Source organism: Phascolarctos cinereus, unplaced genomic scaffold (genome assembly GCF_003287225.1).
Source record: "Phascolarctos cinereus isolate Bilbo 61053 unplaced genomic scaffold, phaCin_HiC Scaffold_5;HRSCAF=322, whole genome shotgun sequence".
Lineage (NCBI taxonomy): Eukaryota > Metazoa > Chordata > Mammalia > Diprotodontia > Phascolarctidae > Phascolarctos > Phascolarctos cinereus.
Genome location: NW_027555958.1, coordinates 47,993,711 through 48,012,704, shown reverse-complemented (window position 1 = coordinate 48,012,704; position 18,994 = coordinate 47,993,711). Strand labels below are relative to the sequence as shown.

The 18,994-nt window shown below is 38.1% G+C and overlaps 1 protein-coding gene across 1 annotated transcript in view; it reads right to left on the bottom strand.

Annotated features, from left to right (window-relative positions):
* The window catches only part of WARS2 (tryptophanyl tRNA synthetase 2, mitochondrial), an 80,055-nt gene that overhangs the window by 32,426 nt on the left and 28,635 nt on the right, over positions 1–18,994 (bottom strand). The window contains exon 2 of the mRNA XM_021003145.2: positions 6,733–6,990. Within this exon, the coding sequence (XP_020858804.1) occupies positions 6,733–6,990 (258 nt within the window). The remainder of the gene's footprint in view (positions 1–6,732; positions 6,991–18,994) is intronic.

The following is an 18,994-nucleotide window of genomic DNA, read 5'->3' as shown; positions in this document are numbered from 1 at the left end:
TATTTGTGTGAAAAGTGTTTTGTAATTGTGTTCATAGAGTTCCTGGTTTGTTTCGGGAGGTAGACTCCTAAATATTTTATAATGTCTACAGTAAGTTTAAATGGAATTTCTCTTTCTATCTCTTGCGTTGGGCTTTGTTGGTGATACATAGAAATGCCAATGATTTATGTGGGTTTATTTTATAGCCTGCAACTTTGCTAAAGTTGTTTATTATTTCAAGTAGTTTTTTACTTGATTCTCTAGGATTCTCTAAGTATATCATCATGTCATCTGCAAAGAGTGATAGCTTTGTTTCTTCTTTGCCTATTCTAATACCTTCAATTTCTTTTTCTTCTCTTATTGCTAAAGCTAATGTTCCCAGTACGATATTGAATAACAGTGGTGATAATGGACATCCTTGTTTCACCCCGATCTTATTGGAAATGCTTCTAGTTTGTCCCCATTACATATTATGCTTGCTGAAGGTTTTAGATAGATGCTATTTATTATTTTAAGGAAGACTCCATTTATACCTATGCTTTCTAGTGTTTTTAATAGGAATGGGTGTTGTATTTTGTCAAAAGCTTTTTCTGCATCTATTGAGATGATCATGTGGTTTCTGTTGGTTTGGTGTTGATATGCTCACTTATGCCGGTAGTTTTCCTAATATTGAACCAGCCCTGCATTCCTGGTATAAATCCTACCTGGTCACAGTATATTATTCTTGTGACAAGTTGCTGTAATCTATTTGCTAATATTTTGTTTAAAATTTTCCAAGCATATATTTCTAAAACAGAGGTCTGACCATGTTCCTTCCCTATTCCATAAGCTCCAGTGGCCTATCTTTGCATGCTTATTACACATCTTCTCCGCTTCCACACTCTACAGCCGAGCCAAACTGGCCTTCTTGCTTTTCCTCACATGACAAACCCCTGACAGTCCCATCTCCATGCACTCTCTCCTCAACTCAACCTCTTAAACCCCTAGCTTCCTTCAAAGCATCACCTCCTACAATGAAGCACTTCTTGATCCCCTTCTACTTATTTTGTATCTAGTCAGTGTTGAGTGTATGTGTTGTATACACACTTGCTGCCTGGATAGGATGCAGCTTGTTAAGCCACCTGAGGGCAAGGATGGTTTCATTTTTGTCATTGTTTTCCCAGTGCTTAGCACTTAGTAGGCATTTATTTAATCAATGCTTGTTGATGAATGGATAATGACAGCAGGTTTTATTCTTTAACATGGTTTGCAGCATGGTGCTGTGTTAAAGAACACTGGATTCTGAGTCCAAGAGCCTAGGTCCAAACCCTAACTTTGTCACTTACTACCTGTGGAGCACCCAGCAACTTCAGCAAATCCTTTCAACTTCTGTTTCTTCATCTGCAGGTTGGACCAGATGGCCTCTAAGGGATCTACCAGCTCCAAACCTAGGATCCTATGTAGACTCCACCATGAGAGAAGTAAAGACAACCATCTAATGCTCCATTAACCCATTATGAGGAACAAGACTCACACATTTAGTTTCGTTAGCCTGTCAATTGTGGATGATTCAGAATGGCAGACTGGTTCTGCTCTGTCCTCTCCCTTACTTTCCTTCTCAATTTTGGCTTCTGGGGTAATAATAAGGACTCCATTCACATTAGCCAATTCAGAAGGAATCCACAGTCACAGATTCCATTCTCCTCTTCCTCCTCCTCCCTTGCATATCTATCTGCCTGAACTGCTTTTGGACTCACTGAAACAAGGAGAAGCCTGACAGATCAGGGCATCTCTCCTGGCTCTGATGGTGAGTTAGTGTCTCAAGTTATGTCCTCCACCTTTTATCTTCAATCTGCAGTGATTACAGTGTGGGGAAGGCAGCAGTTGAAAATGTGGAGACTCATAATTCAGAGACAGCTGTGGGAATCAGAGATTGGATCTGTATACAGGCCTGCTGGAAATAAAAGACCATTGACTCCAGCAATGGTAAGGAAACACCTACCAAACACACACACACACACACACACACACACACACACACACACACACACACACACCCCTTTCAGAAGAGAGGTAGTCGGTAAAATTCTCCACATATGGCAAACATATTTTAGGGGAAGCAATGTGACCGGCAGCCAGAGGGAGAGAGAGAAAAAGAAAATAATGAGAAAAATCTTCAATGAGCCTAAATTGTTCCAGTCAGACTGTTCAGAAAGAATGCAAAGGAATGGAGACAAAAACTATTGGCAAAATCAGTATTATAGCTTAGAAAAAACCATTTTCTACATTTGTAATTATCTCCAGAAATAAAGATGCACAGAATTAATAATATACAGGAATAAATTTATTTTTAAAGGAAAAATCAAACCAAACAAAAAACACCATTTCAGGTATATCATACTTTCCACTACAATTATATTCCTGAAAAGTCATACATAAATTGAATATTATTTTTCATTGATTTGCATAACTTCAGAGATATTCAATTAACACTGGCCACCAAAACTTTAAACAGTTATAATATTAATGAACTATGGGGAAGAGTGGGAAATCAATATTTGAAAGATTAGTCGATCTTCATTTACCTTTTTAATAATGTTGGAATTTTCCCCATTAGATTTCGTAAAAATCAACCAGATATATGTTGCTTGACATAATCAGAAAAACAAGGAAAGAGAAGGGCAAAATAATTAGAAGGTTGTAGAGACAAGACTACTAGAGATACCATGGTAATTAATCGGGTGATCTTAGTGTAAGCTACATTGATTATAAAAATATATATAATCCAAAGCTGTTGTAGAGTCTGAAGAGCTGGGTTGAAGTCCTGACTCTACCATTTAATTCCATTTCATTACTTATAAAACATGAGAGATGCACTAGATCACTGGTTCATGAACCCCTTGGGGGTTTCACAATGATACTCTAAAGTATTCATGCTAAAAATTCTTTAGTGTCACCTTAAAGCAATAAATAATTGTCCAATTATGTTACAGATACATTTCTCCTCTGTGACAACGAGTATGTGCATATTTGAAGCATTATAGGTTGGTCTCTGCAGGAATTTGAAACTATCATGGTCATGCACACAATGATTTTGGTGTTTGGGCACTGATTATGTCAAATTCTGTCCACTTCTGACTAAGAACAGTTTCTTATTCTGTCACCAAATTGTTTCCAAACTGCCACAAAGATTTGACATTAAAGTGCAAATTGATTCCCAATGGATGGCCAGACACAGGTGCATACTCTCACTTGCATTCTGTTTACTGTACCAGACTAGCTCCCTCATTCTCCTCTGTTACCCTGTAATCATACAGCATCATCTGTATAACCACACAAGAAAGATGTTACGAATGTTTGCATTCTTGCAGTACAAATATCAAGCTGCTTGAAATGATCCATGTTTGACCATGATTGCTGTGCATGTGCATTATAATCTTGACACCATCACAAACATCCTGCAGAAACAAACTTTATAAGTTTACTACATAAGGCTGCTTTTGGATTTTAAGCTTATCTTATGTTACTAGTCTTTTATCTGATAGACTCAAATAAACTGGTTGGTGACACTGGTCAGTTGTTCAGCAGAGTTTCTGTGATATTGTGGCTGATATGTCAGTGGCAAAAGAAAAGAAAGTCAAATTTGGAGGCATTTTTTCCTTTGGTGAGTTTATGTGTAAATGCTAAAAATGAAGCAATATTTGCAAGTGAACTTTAAATACATTTATCATCTAATATAGCATTTGTCTTTCATAGTTGAAAAGTAAATATTTTATATTGCAACAAGCTGCTCATTTTCATTGATTGGTTAGATGACTAAAAATTAAACAAATGAGATTCCATCTCTCAGAAAGGGAGTTTATAAAGTTTTTCTATCATTTTCTACCATATATCTGTGTGAGCGAGTATTCTCACTTAGTCTTGTTTGAAATCAAGATACAGAAATAAACTTAATGCAGAACCAGATTTAAGACTGTATTTGTCTGGTGTTAAGCCAAATATTGCAAACCTTCATGGAAATAAAGCACAAAATTAAGTTTATGTTTGACTATGTTATATCAAGCATCTTCCAAGTCGTAACTTATTTCACTGTAAATGTTATGCATAGTCAAAAACTTTGTAAAATGTTTAACTTGAAAGTCTTACAGATAAATAGTAAACATGAGGTTTTGCTGGATGCTTCTTTTAATTTCTACAGAATGTTCCACATAAAACATTCATAATTATTTTATAATTTTGTGTTTACAGCTTTAACAATTACATATAGAATAAAAATTTATATTTTATAACTATAATTAGATAATGTAAATTTCAATTTGGAGCTTTTGGGGGTAAAAGTTATTGTAGCTGTAAGCAAAGTCTAAAGAATATTATGAATAATATATTATACTTAATTAGAAAATACCTAAACCTTCCCCTCCCTAGATTACTCTAGAACTAAGAATGATAAGACTGCCTATTATGAATGATTTAAATGAAAACATAAAGGGATGCTTAACAGATTTGAAGATGACACAAAGTTTGAGGGATGAGCTAATACATTAGATAACGAATCAATTTTTAATGACATGCCTAAAACAATAAGAGGAAATGTAGTCAAGTCAAATGCAAATTCTTGCATTTGGGTTTAAAAATAAACCATATAATGGACAGAGGATAACCTGGCCTGACAAAAATTTGTGTGAAAAAATGAAAAAGTTTTCATTGGCAGCAATCTTAAGAGCCAAGAGTATAATGAGACTATTAAAAAAAGCTAATCATATCTTGGGCAGCATATGTTAAAGGGCAATAATCCCAACTGTATCATGGATGGATGGGTCCAAACAGACCCAACAGTACTGTGTTTATTTCTAGGAACATTTCAAGAGGGAAATTTGATGGATGGGTCTTATTCATATGATAAAATATATACAATTTATACTATGTGAAAAAAAGGGAACTGCTTATATTTAGCCTGGAGAAGTGAAGATTTAAGGAGATCATGATAACTCATTAAATATTTGAAGGCTTGTTATTTGAAAGAGAAATTTGATTTATTTCGGGTGACTGAACAGAGCAGAAGTTAGTCCAAGACAGAAGTTACAGAGAGGCAGAATATGGCTCACCCTAAAGGAACATTTTCTAAATACTGGAGCTGTCCAAAAAATAGAATGAATTGCCTTACAAAGCAGTGAAGATACCCCACCCCTACCAATTGGAGAATTCAGGAAGAGGCTGAATAAATATCTATCTGTCAGAGACATTGTTGAGGGGATTCTCTAATTGGGAGGGTGGATCCCAATTAGATTAGATAACCTCTAAGGTCCCTTTTGACTTCAAGATTTTATGACTCTATTAAAAAGTAAAATTCTCCTTAAAGTAGGAAACAACATTAAGGTAATCAATGCATTTTTCTCTTTAAATTCATTTATTCATTTAATAAATATTTATTGAGCAGCTATGTTACATGTTTGATATTGTGTCAGAAATTAGGAGGGATATAAAGATGTACAAGATATTGTCTTTGACCTGCAGAAGTTTCAGATCTAGCACAGCATCTACATTGCTAGCATATTTCTTTATAACATCATGCGATGACATTGTAACTGAACTATGGACACAGATTTGGCCAAGGAACATCACTACCCAGTCAAAACTTGAATCTTTTCACTTCTCCCTTCACCACCCACTCCTGGTCATTCTTTTGCAGAGGTAGGAGGTCTACAGGTATGGGGATTGCATATTTTCAGATGTTGCTCAGATGTGTGGATTGATTTTGCCTATGGCCTTTTCTCTTCTTTCTCTTTTTCTTTAAAAAACAATACTTTGGTTATAAGAGAGGGATGATTTTCTGGGAGAAGTTAGATAGAGGGATACTGTAGGAAATGTTTTTGCTAAGCTATTTTTCAGTCATGTCCGACTCTCTATGACCCCATTTGGGGTTTTCTTGGCAGAGATACTGGAGTAGTTTGCCATTTCCTTCTCTAGTTCATTTTACAGACAAGGAACTGAGGCAAACAAGGTTAAGTGACTTGCCCAGGGGACCGCATGGCTAGTGTTTGAAGCCAGATTTGAACTCAGGAAGATGAGTCTTCCTGACTCTAGGTCCAGCATTTTATCTACCGCACCACCTAGCTGCCACTCAGATAATATAAAAACAAAAGATATCAATAAAAATTTATCTTAAAAAACTTGAGTACTTTTTTTATTAGAAGTCTTCAAAGGTCTTTACCTCTGGGTTCCTTGGCCCATCTGATGATCAAAGAGAAATCACTCAAATCATTCATGAAAAGAACCTAAGGCAACCCTGGTGGCTTTGCCCTCAAGTCTACTTTAGCTTGGGCATGGGAGCTGTGGACTACCTTAAGTTTCTAAATGGTTTCTCTGAGATCTCCTGAAGACCTGCTTTCTGAGAAGAGACAATGGATAATACCCAATGAATGGGATACCCAATGTGGAAATGTCTACATTATTGGAAAATAGAGGGCCCTAAATCTCACTCCATGGACAACATATTTAACCAATAAGGATCATTTGTCAAATGGCATTTCTACATTTTAGTAACAAGTAATGGCTTTCCAAGAAAATCCCAAATGGGGTCATGAAGAGTCAGACATGACTGAACAACAACAAATCACAGAAGGAAAGGATCACAGGACCATGTGGCTGTTGTACTCATAACTGACAGGATCACCTTTAAATACCTGAAAAACAAACAGGAGGTAGAAGAACAATTTATCTTTCCTCAGATACAAGAAAAGGAGATTGTACAGGACTCTGATGTATCAAACTGACCTGAGACTGTTGAAAAAGAATGCTTTTTTCTGGGTTTATGCCACAGGCAAGCAGGACAGCAGTCACGTCGAGGATGCTCTGGTGAAGAACAGCTGGATCTTGGGGGACAGTGATGGAATGAAGATCCACAATGCTGAACAGGACAGAGCTGCATTCTTCCTGTAGACTTACCCAGCTCTCAATGGCTCCCAGGTAATTGCCCAGATGAGGGATTCCCGTAGGCTGGATGCCAGAGAATATCCGATGCGTGCCATTATTCTACAACAAACAAAAACATTACTTCTTTCTTTCAAAGCCAGATCCAGAAATCCTTTATCATTAACCAACATAAAAGGTGTTGCCAACACCATCAGTCATTTGCTGAGTGCCAATTTACTATATGTAAAGGACTAGAAGAGGTACAAAGACAAGCTGAAGGAATTTATGATCTAGTTTGGGAGATAGGGTATATAAATAAAAGGTTAAAAAAAACGGAAGTAAGCATATACTAAATGCTAAATGAACAAAATAGACAAGTGTTATAAGAATTTAGAGGAAAGGGAGAGATCACTCTGGGCTAAGGCATCTGAAAGAAGCTTCCATCATATCGCCAAAGCTAGAGGCTACTACCAACTATGTGTTTGAGACTATTTAAATGATCTTGTGGTTCAGGAGGCAGAATAACAGATTTAGGGTTAGGAAACTTGAGTTTTATTTCTGGCAACACTTCGACAAGTTACTTATTTTTTTTCTGTATTCCAGTTGCCCTCTATTTTTAATAAAGATAATAATTGTCTTTTCATATGGACCAAAGGATTTGAGTTCTGAAGCACATTTATGATTTATAATGTTTTGGTCACGGTTGTGTTTCTTTGTTGGTTTGTACCTCCTAGTGGTTGAAACCATGATAGTAACATGAAAGAAACATGGGCAATAAAAAAGCAGTTGGTTTTGATTTGTCTGAATAATTCTGCATTTCATAATGCAATAAAAAAGAACATTTATCAGAAAATGTGCATTCCTGAAAGAAAGGTGCTACAAAAATAAAATGTACTGTTACTGCTATTTATAACAAATGTGCAGGATAGTGATCTGGACCACTCTGCCATCCTTCTCGTGTGCAACATATTTCATCCTACCTTGTGGTACAGTTCTTGTAAACATTTCTTATTTCCCCTATTAGCTCTTTGAGGGGAAGTATCATCTTATATATATTTTATATCCTTGATAGTGCCTTATGTATTAAAGGGATTCAATAAAAATATTTGATAAATGAATAAAGATTTTGAAAATATAAATATCATAGTTACAGAACAAATGAACTTGAAGGGACCTAAGGGTTCATCTAGTCTAAAACTTCATTTTATATGAGAGAAAACCACGGCTTGGAGAAATTACTCATTTCTTAGTTGTCTGCTAGAACATTACACAGGCATTCAACTATTTTTCATATAATCATCTGCTCAGTTTATCTCTTTTATTGATAATCCCAGTGCATATGATCAGAAGGCTTAAAAAGAAAGATCTTGCAAACCTATTTAGGTTTTAAGTATTTACTGAAATTTCCATTCCATCTCCAAGAAGAAACAAGCTAGAACGACAGCAAACATAAAAGATATGGTAACGGTATATTCTGGTGCCATATGACACATATGTATTAGTCAGAAAGGTTAGAAACCCAATCCCAGGGGTAGGGTGGTGCACAGAAGGGCGAAGCTGGGAGCTTTCCAGCTCAAAAAATGATAGAATTTGAGAGTTGGAAGGGACCTTAGCAACCAACTAGTCTAATCCAAACACAAAAAGAATCTGACCAGTGGCCAAGGAACTTCTGAAGACCGGGGGGGAGGGGGGGAAGGCGGGGGAGGGGAGAGAAACCCACCAGCTTTCAAGGTAACTCATTCCACTTTCGCACAGTTCTAATTGTCAGGAAGTTTTCCCGTCCATCAAGCCTAAATTTTCTTTTAATTTTCACCCACTGCTGCTGGTTCTATCCTCTTGAGCCAAACAGAAGAATTCCCACCTTTCTTCTACAGGACAACCTTTCAAATACTTGCAGTCAGTGTCTTCCTGAGTCATCTCTTGATGGCTGGCTTCATTCATTTGTTTGAAGTACCAAGAAATAACAGAACATATCATAACTGTTTCCTTCCATAAGAGCCAATGATCTTAAATTTCCAAGGCACTTCTGTTAAGTTATGCTGCCAGGTACGGTAATAAATACAATAGCAGTGATAGATTTAATATACTGCTGCACCTTCATCATACTCCTATACCTTAACAGATCTGTGATCTCATTAATGAAAGTACACCCTTCAGTAGTGTGGATTGCTACCCATTTATGCAGTTTCATACTGTTTAATTTTTGTCCATATCTTCCAAAAAGAATCTATCCAAGGTCTGGAGGGGTTCCCCCAAACTCTGTGGCATTCCTTGGGCATCAGTGCAGTACCTGATATTGCTCATTATCAGTAAAAAATGAACTGAGCACCTACTATGTGCTTGACATTGTATGAAGAACTATAGACTTATAAGAAGAAACAATTCCTGTCTTCAAAGGGCTTCCAGTCTAGCTCAGGAATTCAAGATAGGCACATACAAGGCTAAACAACCCTTTACAGTAGTCAATGCTGGGTCAAATAAATGGCATAGATTAATAGCTGACATAGAAGTTTGGAGGACAAAGTGATCACTAAGGATGATCAAAGAAAATTTCATGAGAGAAGCGACTTGAACTGGTTACTGAAAAAAACAGGACTTAGGTAAGAAGGGTAGAGGATATTCTAGGTAAGAAAAGTGGCAGGAACCAAGGCACAGAAATAGAATAAGGCTTTAGAGTCAGATATCCTCTTAAAGATTATTTAGTTTAGCCCTTAGTTTCACAGATAAGGAGAAAATTTAAACTTTAGGAGGTGAAATGATTTGTCCAAGCCACACAGACAGTAAATGACAGATTCAGAATTCTTTCCACTAAGCCACACTTCCTCCATGCTCCATTTCATATGAGAGTGAACTATCTAAGACATTCAGATGTAGCAGAAAGTGGAAGACAAAGGTGCAGCCCTAGCTGCACCTAGTATAGTGGATAGAGCACCAGCCCTGGAGTCAAGAGGAGCTGAGTTCAAATCCGACCTCAGACACTAACTAGCTGTGTGACCTTGGGCAAGTCACTTAACTCCAATTGCCTTCCTTCACTCCCTTAAAAAGAAAGTTGGAGATGAGGGACTGCAGTTTAGGGGAGAAATCAGAGTTGAAAAATAGATTAAGGAATCATATGTATAGAGATGAAATCATGGAGGAAGAGGAGCTTTTTGAAAGAGTATAAAAGGAGAATAAGAATTGAACTTTGGAGTCATGTACAAATTTAGTGGGTATAGGAAAAAAAAGGAGTCAGAGAAGCAGAAAGAGAACCCAGACAGTGTAGTATAGGTAGAGGTTGATACTAGATTACAAGGGGTTAAAGATTGTGGGTCTGTTAAGATCATCATGAATGAAAGAAAAATCCTTCATCAAGTATTTATTAAGGGTACAAAGATGTTAGTCTAGGAGGGGAATACTCTGAGTTTCTGGCCAGAACAGAAAACCTTTATATTTATACTCATTCTAAGCCATTACTTGACTGCACTGACTGAAGGAGAAGAGTGAGGTTGATGACTGCATAGTTCTGTCTCACTTAAATCCAATTCATGTACAAGTCAAGACATTCCCCTTGCGATGGCATTGGTCCTTTTCTAGAATGAAGGACAAACAGCCACAATAATTAAGGGAACAGCACTGTCCTAAATGCTGGGGATACAAATAGAAAACAAGATAGCCCCTGTTTTAAATGAAAATGTTTTAGAGATGGATACAACCTTGTGAGCCTCAAAAGGTCAGAATCATGAGGACCAGAAGTCTAGAAGCTGGAAGAATTCATGCCAAGATTTGTTGGAACCAAGTCCTGAGCAACCTGCTTGTCCCAGCAGAGATTGAAGGCAGCCAAGAAGCTCCAGAGATTTATCTAGTGTCCAAGCTGAATTCAGATGCGTGAATCTGATGGTGGTAAATGCTACCTAGCAACTGATTTGAGTTTGCACCTACTCTCCCCAAGTACTAAGCATGTGCCTTGAGGTATTGGGCAGAAATGCTTTGTGATGTTCTTCGCAGTAAATATCCCTTTGTAAGAGCTAATTCATGTTACTTGGTTTAAGTGACAGTGAGCTGCTTAATCACTGGTGACTGGTGGGAATAACTGACAAGACTGGGAGCTCTCTGGAACGATGGCTCAATAGAAAAGATACACTCCACATCCTTAGGTGTGCCCCTAGAAAACTGAGAGGAAGGCTTAGCCTTGTTTTGGGAACTTTACTTATCTGTGAGAATAAGAGTAAGCATGAGGAGCTGCAGAACTTAATGGCTGGGTATCCAAAACCATTAGAATACCCTTGGCTTTTCCTTCCTTGTTTTATCTGCTGAGTTGATAATCCTTGTCTTCTCCAACATCTCAAACTTTACATGTCAAAACCAGAACTTATTATCCTTCCCCCAAATCCCAAATTCATTGTTATTGTAAAGGGAACCATGATCCTAGTCACCAAGGCTTGCAACCTGGGTGTCATTCTTAATTCCTTATTCTCACTCACCCCCCATGTTCAATCTTTCACCAAATACTGTCTTTCTACCTTCATAACAACTCTATATGTTATGTCACCTTCTCTCCACTTACAGAACTACCACCTTAGTCTTGCTCACTAGAAGATGAGCTCCTTGAGGGCAGGGACTATTTGGTCTTTCTTTGCATCATCACCATTTGGAACACTGTAAACATATAAAGCACTTGTTGGACATAAATGCATTGTCTGACTGAGGGACAATATATATAGGAAGCTTCATCTGCAAGTCAGACAGAAAGGTCCCATGGTTTTTAGGAAATAGCAGCAAAGCAGATAGTAACGCAAATCAGAAATACACATTTCTGATGTTGAACAATTTGACAGTACTGAGGACTTTGGTGTGAAAAACATTCTTCTCTGAATCCTCAGTAGCAGTGGCTAGGTCACATCTCCATAAAGGTTGCTTCCCAGGATGATGACTATGAGACTAAACGAGAAGCAGACCAGTGGTTTTCAGGTTGCTACCATTTCCAAGGCTCTTGGGTTTATTTGTCCATCAGTAGCTGTTGCTTACCTCAGTGATGGCCACTGAACCCAGAATAGAAGGAGGCCTAGTGGCCTGGGTGGTGGAGGAGAGTTCTACTATTAACAAGGCTCTTGGGTTCAGGGTTGTGGGCCACCTCCATCCATAACATGCTTCTTAACTATGAGTACATTCCAAGGCCCTGTTCTTGGCCCTTTTTTCTTCTTTCTATACACAGTCTCATGGTGACCTTATTAGCTCTCACAGGTTTAATTATTATTCTATACTGATGACCTCCAGATCTACATATCAAGTCCTAGTCTCTTTCCTGAACTCCAGTTCTATATTATGAAAACTGGATATTTTCAACTGTATATTCCATAGGCATCCCAAGGTGAATGTGTCCAAAACAGAACTCATTATTCATTCCCCTAAGCCCATTTTGCTTCTGAATTTCTATATTTATGTTGAGAGTACCACCATCCTTTCAGTCATCCGGGTTCACCTCAACTCATCACCCCCACTCATCACACATACCCAGTCAGTTGCTAAATCTGTTGTTTCTCACTCCAGAACATACCAGATTGTCCGTTACATTCCTCTCACACAGCAAACAGCCTGGTTATGGTCCTCATTACCTATCATCTAGACTACTATAATCATCTCCTAACTAATCTCTCCACCTCAAACATCTTTCTATTCCAATCCATCCTCTGCATCGCCAACAAAGTATGATTTTCTAAAACCAGGCTTGATCATGTCACTCTACACTCAGTAAACTCTAGTAGTTCTCTATCATTTCAAGGATCAAATACAAACTCCGGTGGGTGGGGCTCTTCACAACTGGCCCCACCCTGACTTTCCAGCCTTATCAGAATTTCTCCCGTTTCTGAATATTACGACCTAGCCAAACTGACTTTCTTACTTTTGCTGTACACAGAACCTCACCCTCCAGCTCCATGGTTCTCCACTGGCCATGATCCATGCCTAAAAATCACCCCCTCCTCACCTGCACTCATTTTCTCTGAGGCTCAGTTCAGATGCCACCTTCTAAACAAAGCCCTTTCGGAGGGCCTTCCCTCCAATGTCACCTTGTATCTCTTTTTAAATCAATTTATGTAGGTGCATGTTATCTCCCTCTTGGCCGTTCTGTGAGCTCTGCAAAGACAGGGGATCGGTTCACTTCTGTCTCTGGATCCTCAGTGCCTACAACATAGTAAGCATTTAGTAAACACTTGCTGCTTAATTGACTGACTGGATCGACTGTTTTAAGAAAGCTGGCAATGAACAGAGAGCGATGTGAAAAGAAGGTTTGTTATTTTTTTCTAATAGGGAACATGTGAGCTTTTATTTTATTTTTTAGGGACGGGTAAAGAAACCAGAAGCAAAAATTTAAGATTTGAGAGAGAAGGGATGACCGATGGAACCAAGTCCCTGAGGAAGTGGGGGGGAGGGGGTGGAATCCTTGATACAGGTGGACAGGTTAGCTTTGATAAGTAGGAGAACCATTACTTCTTCATGGAATGGAGGGAAAGATGAAAGACCAGTGAATATATAAAGACTGAAGCACTGAGGATATAATTTCCACTATTGGGTCATGTGCCTGGTTACACAGTACATGAAGGACCTTTTGATCATGCACAACTTCAATGATCTCTGTCTCTTTCACTATTCCTCCCCAAATTGTGTCCTTTAGCTCCATCATTTTTCTAAAATTTATTATTTATTTTTAACATTCATTTTTAAAAATTTTTGAGCATGATTTTTCAAGGGAGGAGATGGATATTCAACAACATAGGGGACTTCCAAACCTTCCTCATAAAAAGACCAGAGCTCAACAAAAAATTTGATCTTCAAGTGCAAGATTCAAGGAAGACATAAAAGGGTAAATGGGACAGAAAGGTACAATATGTTGTTAATAAGGGCGGACTGTTTACATCCCTACAAGGGAAGATGACACTTGCAACTCTTGAGAACTGTATTGTTATTACATCATATTAAAGAAAAGTATACATAAAGGGGGTGAATATTAGTTGACTTTGATGTAATGATAAAAAAAAATTTAATCAAGTGGGCTAAATGGATCCAAGTAAGTGGATTAGTCTGATCTTAGAAAATGTACTGAGAAAGGAGGAGGCAGACAAAGGTAAATTACATTACAGGAAAAGACAGAAAATCCTATTACAGCAGAGGGAAAGAAGGGAGGGGGGTGAGCATTGTTTGAACCTCACTCTCATCAGATTTGGCTCAAGAAGGGAATAACATAGTCAGTTGGGTATAGAAATCTAACTTGCCCTGGGCAATGGGAGGGAAGGAGGGCAGGAAAAGGAAGGGTGGGTAGAAGGGAGGGAAGAAGCAGTAAGTGCAAAGGGAAAGAAAAGGGAAAGGGATAATAGAAGGGAGGAGAGACTGAAGGAGGCAGTGGTCAAAAGCAAAACAGTAGTGAGGAGGGAAAAGCAGAAAGGAGAAAGAAAAGCATAAACAAGGGGAAAAAAGGATGAAGGAAAAGACACAGATAGTAATCATAACTGTGAAAGTTGAATCGCTTTTTTTTTTCTCTTCTGTTGAGTTTTGTTTCCTCTTTCTGACAGTTCCTCCTATTGGTTTTAATTTTTACTTGCAACTTCACTAATGTGAAAATATGTTTAATAGGAATGTAAATATATCAAATTGTGCACTGTCTTGGGGAGGGTGGTGGGGAGGAAGGGGGAGAAAAATCTTAAACTCAAAAGCATACAGAAGTGATTGTTGATAAATCAAAATAAATTAATAAAATAAAATTTTTGTAAAAAAAAATTTTTTTGAGTTCCAAATTCTCTGCCTCTCTCTCACCCCTCCCTCACCCAATGAGAAAGCAAGAAATAATATAAGGTATAATATAATATACAAATATTATATTATATAATATGTAAATAATATAATTATATACATGAAATCATGTAAAACATATTTCCATATTAGCCATATTGCAAAAACGGAAAAATAAAGAAAGTGAAAAAATCATGCTTCAATATGCACTCAGACTCTATCAATTCTCTCTCTCTGGAGGTGGATAGAATTTTAAATCATAAATCCTTCAGAACTGTCTTGGATCATTGTATTGATCAGAATAGCTAATCACTGTTGATAATCATACAATGTTGCTGTTACTGTGTACCATGTTGTCCTGGTTCTGCTCACTTCACGTTACGTCCGTTCGTGTAAGTCTTCCCAGGTTTTTCTACAACCATCCCTCTTGTCATTTCTCAGAGCACAAGAGTATTATTACATTACAGTCATATGCCACAACTTGATTGGCCATTCTCCAAATGGTGAGCATCTCCTCAATTTCTAAATCACTGCCACCACAAAAAGAGCTCCTTTAACTCCATCTTCAGGTCCATAGTGCCTCCTTGCTCTCTAGCCCTTTCTCTCTAACCAAGTATCTTTAGGTAGGAGTAGGTGAGTGGGGGGTTGCAGTTTTGGGTTAGAAAAGCATAAATATATGTATTAAAATGTTGAGTAACTAACATAATCTTTTCCATTTTACAAATAACAAGTGAAAAGTGAAGCCAAAAATAGTCTTCCAGGTTAGGAATGCTGTTGCCTATCATTTAGATACTAAATCACTTTCCTCTAAACAATTTCTGATTCAGACTGATAGAGAATATAAATTTACAGGATGGAAAAGATTAGGTTTTCATGCTTGCAGGGCTGGAGATGACACTTAAAAAAAAAAGAATCCAATTTAGTAAGAAAGGACTAAAGAGGCTGATTTATGGGGAAAGATATGTTCCAATTGATGCTAGGTGACCCCTTGTCTGATATGGTAGAGTGGGAATTCCTTTCATGTATGGGTATGGTTGCATGGTTTCTGAAAACCCTTCCAACTCTCAAACTATGCAATTCTGAGCATTTATGTAGTTATGTACACGTATGTATGTTTATACATGTATATATGTGTTCATATTATATGTATATATAAGTTAGGGGAAAAAAAAACAGAAAAACCCTAAACTTCGTTCAAGATTAGAAATCATGGTATGAGAGGATATACCATCCAGAAATTCTTCACCAAGGAAAGAGAGGCACTGTTTAGGGTTGTGAAAACAAAGAGTACTGAACTGAAAATAAGAATAGGAACATTTCCACACAATGGCAGGGAAATTCCCCTATGGAGACCTAGAAATCTTAAGGAATCATCTCCCAGGAGAAGAGGTGGAAATTCCAATTCTTGAGAAAACTGGAATAGGAAAAGTACTGGAGGAGACTGTGGGAAAGAATTCTGGCCACTGGGAATGGACCAGACATGATCTAATATATCTTTCCCATTTTCTGGTTTCTGAGATTCTACACATCAGTGCAAAGGGAATGATGCTATCAAGAAATAAGGGCAGCATGAATTATTTTCCTGAATTTTCAAGGAGCTATTAAAAAAATAAAACCTCTAAATGAATACTGGATTCTTGGTCTTAAAAATATACAGAAATTGTCTTGCTCCTCTATAGCAAGTTTATGTTCCCGTCTGTTCCCCCTGTGAGAGTCAGCAGGCAGCCTGGCTGCTTGGCAGGGGAGATATGCTTGGTACCATGAGATCATGGAGTTGGAATGTGGAGTTTGGGGGTCGGGAGGATGGGGGGGTTCTCTGTTCAAAAGCACTAGAGTTGGAAAAGAATGAAAATGAAAGGAGCATGGGCTTCCCAGTGGACTGGAAGGCAGAGCACAAGGCAAACAGGCTCAGGCCCAGCCCACAGGCATTCATTCATTCACTCTGCTGTTTGGAGTATCAGCCATGTGCAGACATCGGTCCACAAGGGTTGGTCCAGAAAGCACTAAGGATGCAGGCCTTCAGAAAATTGTTCTTAATTTTGTGTCAGGTGTGCATTTTTCTGATCAACTCCATTTCCAATAAACTAATCTTGTTGAGTATGTCACTTTTGCAATGGAAACCACTGGACTTAGGTTGTCCCAGCATTGGAATTTGATATGTGCCAGAAGAACGAATGAAATGGTCTAATCAAATGTGAAGCTGATACACTCAACCATTTGTTGAAGATACTTATTGCTGTTCCTGTCTTGAGGTGCAGACCTGTCAAAATTAATTTAATTTTGATACCAAATTATGATATAATGGAAAATTTATAAGTTATTAGTAATTCCTCAATGTAATTTTCTGGAATGTCTAAGCAAAGGTGGACAAGATACATTTAAAGACATTTTCTAAGAGAAAGCTAAACTCCATGAAGATTTCATGACGCAGGCAACCAGAGTTCCAGTTTGACACTGACTGTTCACATATATTATACCTGTGTTAACAGTATGACTACTAATACAGGAAAATCAAAGAATTTTGATGTATCCATGTAACATTGGAGGTTAAGTGACTCACCTATGGTTACACTACTAAGTGTCTAATGTGAGAAGTCAGATCGCCTGATTTTAAGTCCAGTACTCAATTAAATTATTAAATGCCTGCTCTGGGGAATAAAAAAGACAAAAAGAAAAAAAAAAGCCCAGTCTGTGCCCTTAAAGAAGCCCACTAGAGTTATTAGAGTATAATCCATAGAGTATAACATGGTCAGACTATACTTTGGGAAAACCACTTTAGCATCTTTGTGGAAGATGGACTGGAGAGGGAGACAGTTAAGGCAGGGACACCAATTAAGACACTATAGCAATAACCTAGGCAAGAGGAGAGGAGGGCATGACCTAGGGCAAAGACATGTGAGCAGAGGGAAAGGGATGATGAAAGAGATGTTACAGAGGTACAAACGACAAGCTTTAACAACTGGCTGTGGAGCAAGGGATAACACCGAGGCTGAAAATCTGGAAGACTGGAAGGATGACTGACAACTATAGGTAAGTTCTGGAGAGTGGTCAGATTGGAGGGAAAAGTAATGAGCTCTATTTTGGACATGCTGAGTGTGAGATGCTATGGGGATATTATGTTCAAAATGTACAATACGAAGTTGGTGATGCAGGCCTGGATCTCAGAAAAGAGACTAGTGCTTGATAGAAATGTTAGTTGTCTGTATCACAGACAATTAAACCCATAGGAGCTGATGAGTACTCTTCAAGTGAGAGTGTGCAGACAGAAGGGAAGAATGCCCAGCACAGAAACACCCACAATTAGAGCATAGACAGGATGTGGATGACAATCTATCAAAGTGTCTCGATGAACTGTCAAAGACAAAGGAAGAGACCCAAAGGAGGACAGTATCACAGTAACACAGAGGGAAGAGTAAAAGTAATCAGGAGGGAAGGGTTGTCAACAGGGTCAAATGCTACACAGAGATCAAAGACATAGACTGGGAAGAAGCGGCTGTGCCATTGTTGTCTCTCGTGTTACTGTGGTCATGGCAGGTAAGTTAAGCTTTCAAGGTTAAAGAAAATTTGGCTGGGTCCTACTCACATTAGCAAGAGAGTGAGAGTTGGCCTCAGATGTGGGCATGCGTATGAATGGTTATTGTCTATCAGCTGACCTTATGTGTCAGGTGACTCTATGATACATTGAGTGATGGCTTTGACTCCTACTTATGCATGCTAGTACAAAGATGGAACAGAAAAAAAAATATTTCAACCCTAGAGCCCCAAATATATAAAATGTGGAATGTGACCACTTGTCAGATCTATTTTCCAAACCTTTCTTCCCATTAATTACTTACAGAAATTCTGAAGCTATTGAATTTGCTGCAGTAATTCTGATAAGACATGAGATGATGTGAAGAGGAACCGTTTTTAGGTTTTCTTTCTGGGAAGCTAGTTGGTACCATAGCTTCTACATTCAATATCTTATAACCATGTCTGAGTTCAAAACACGCAAGCAAGCAATCTTGGTCTCTGGCACTGGAGAGTTTAGATGTTAGGTATTTTCATATAGTTTGAAGGTTTTTGCTGCTATAATAAAAAGTGCTGTTCCATCTCTATCATTTATCATCTCTTATCCCTCTGAATGGCTTTAAAAGTAATTCTCTCTTATTAGAGAATAACCCCAGTGCCTAGGGATTTTGGATGGAATGCTTCTTCTACTACAACACACATATGTAGTTCATGAAAGTGAAGACAAACCCTGGCTAAGTCATTTGACCACTCTGACCTTAAGCTCCTTACCTGTAAAATAGAGTGGATAGGATACATCTTCTAACTCTACAATTCTGAGTATAACTCTAAGTTCCCTCATATTTGACATGGA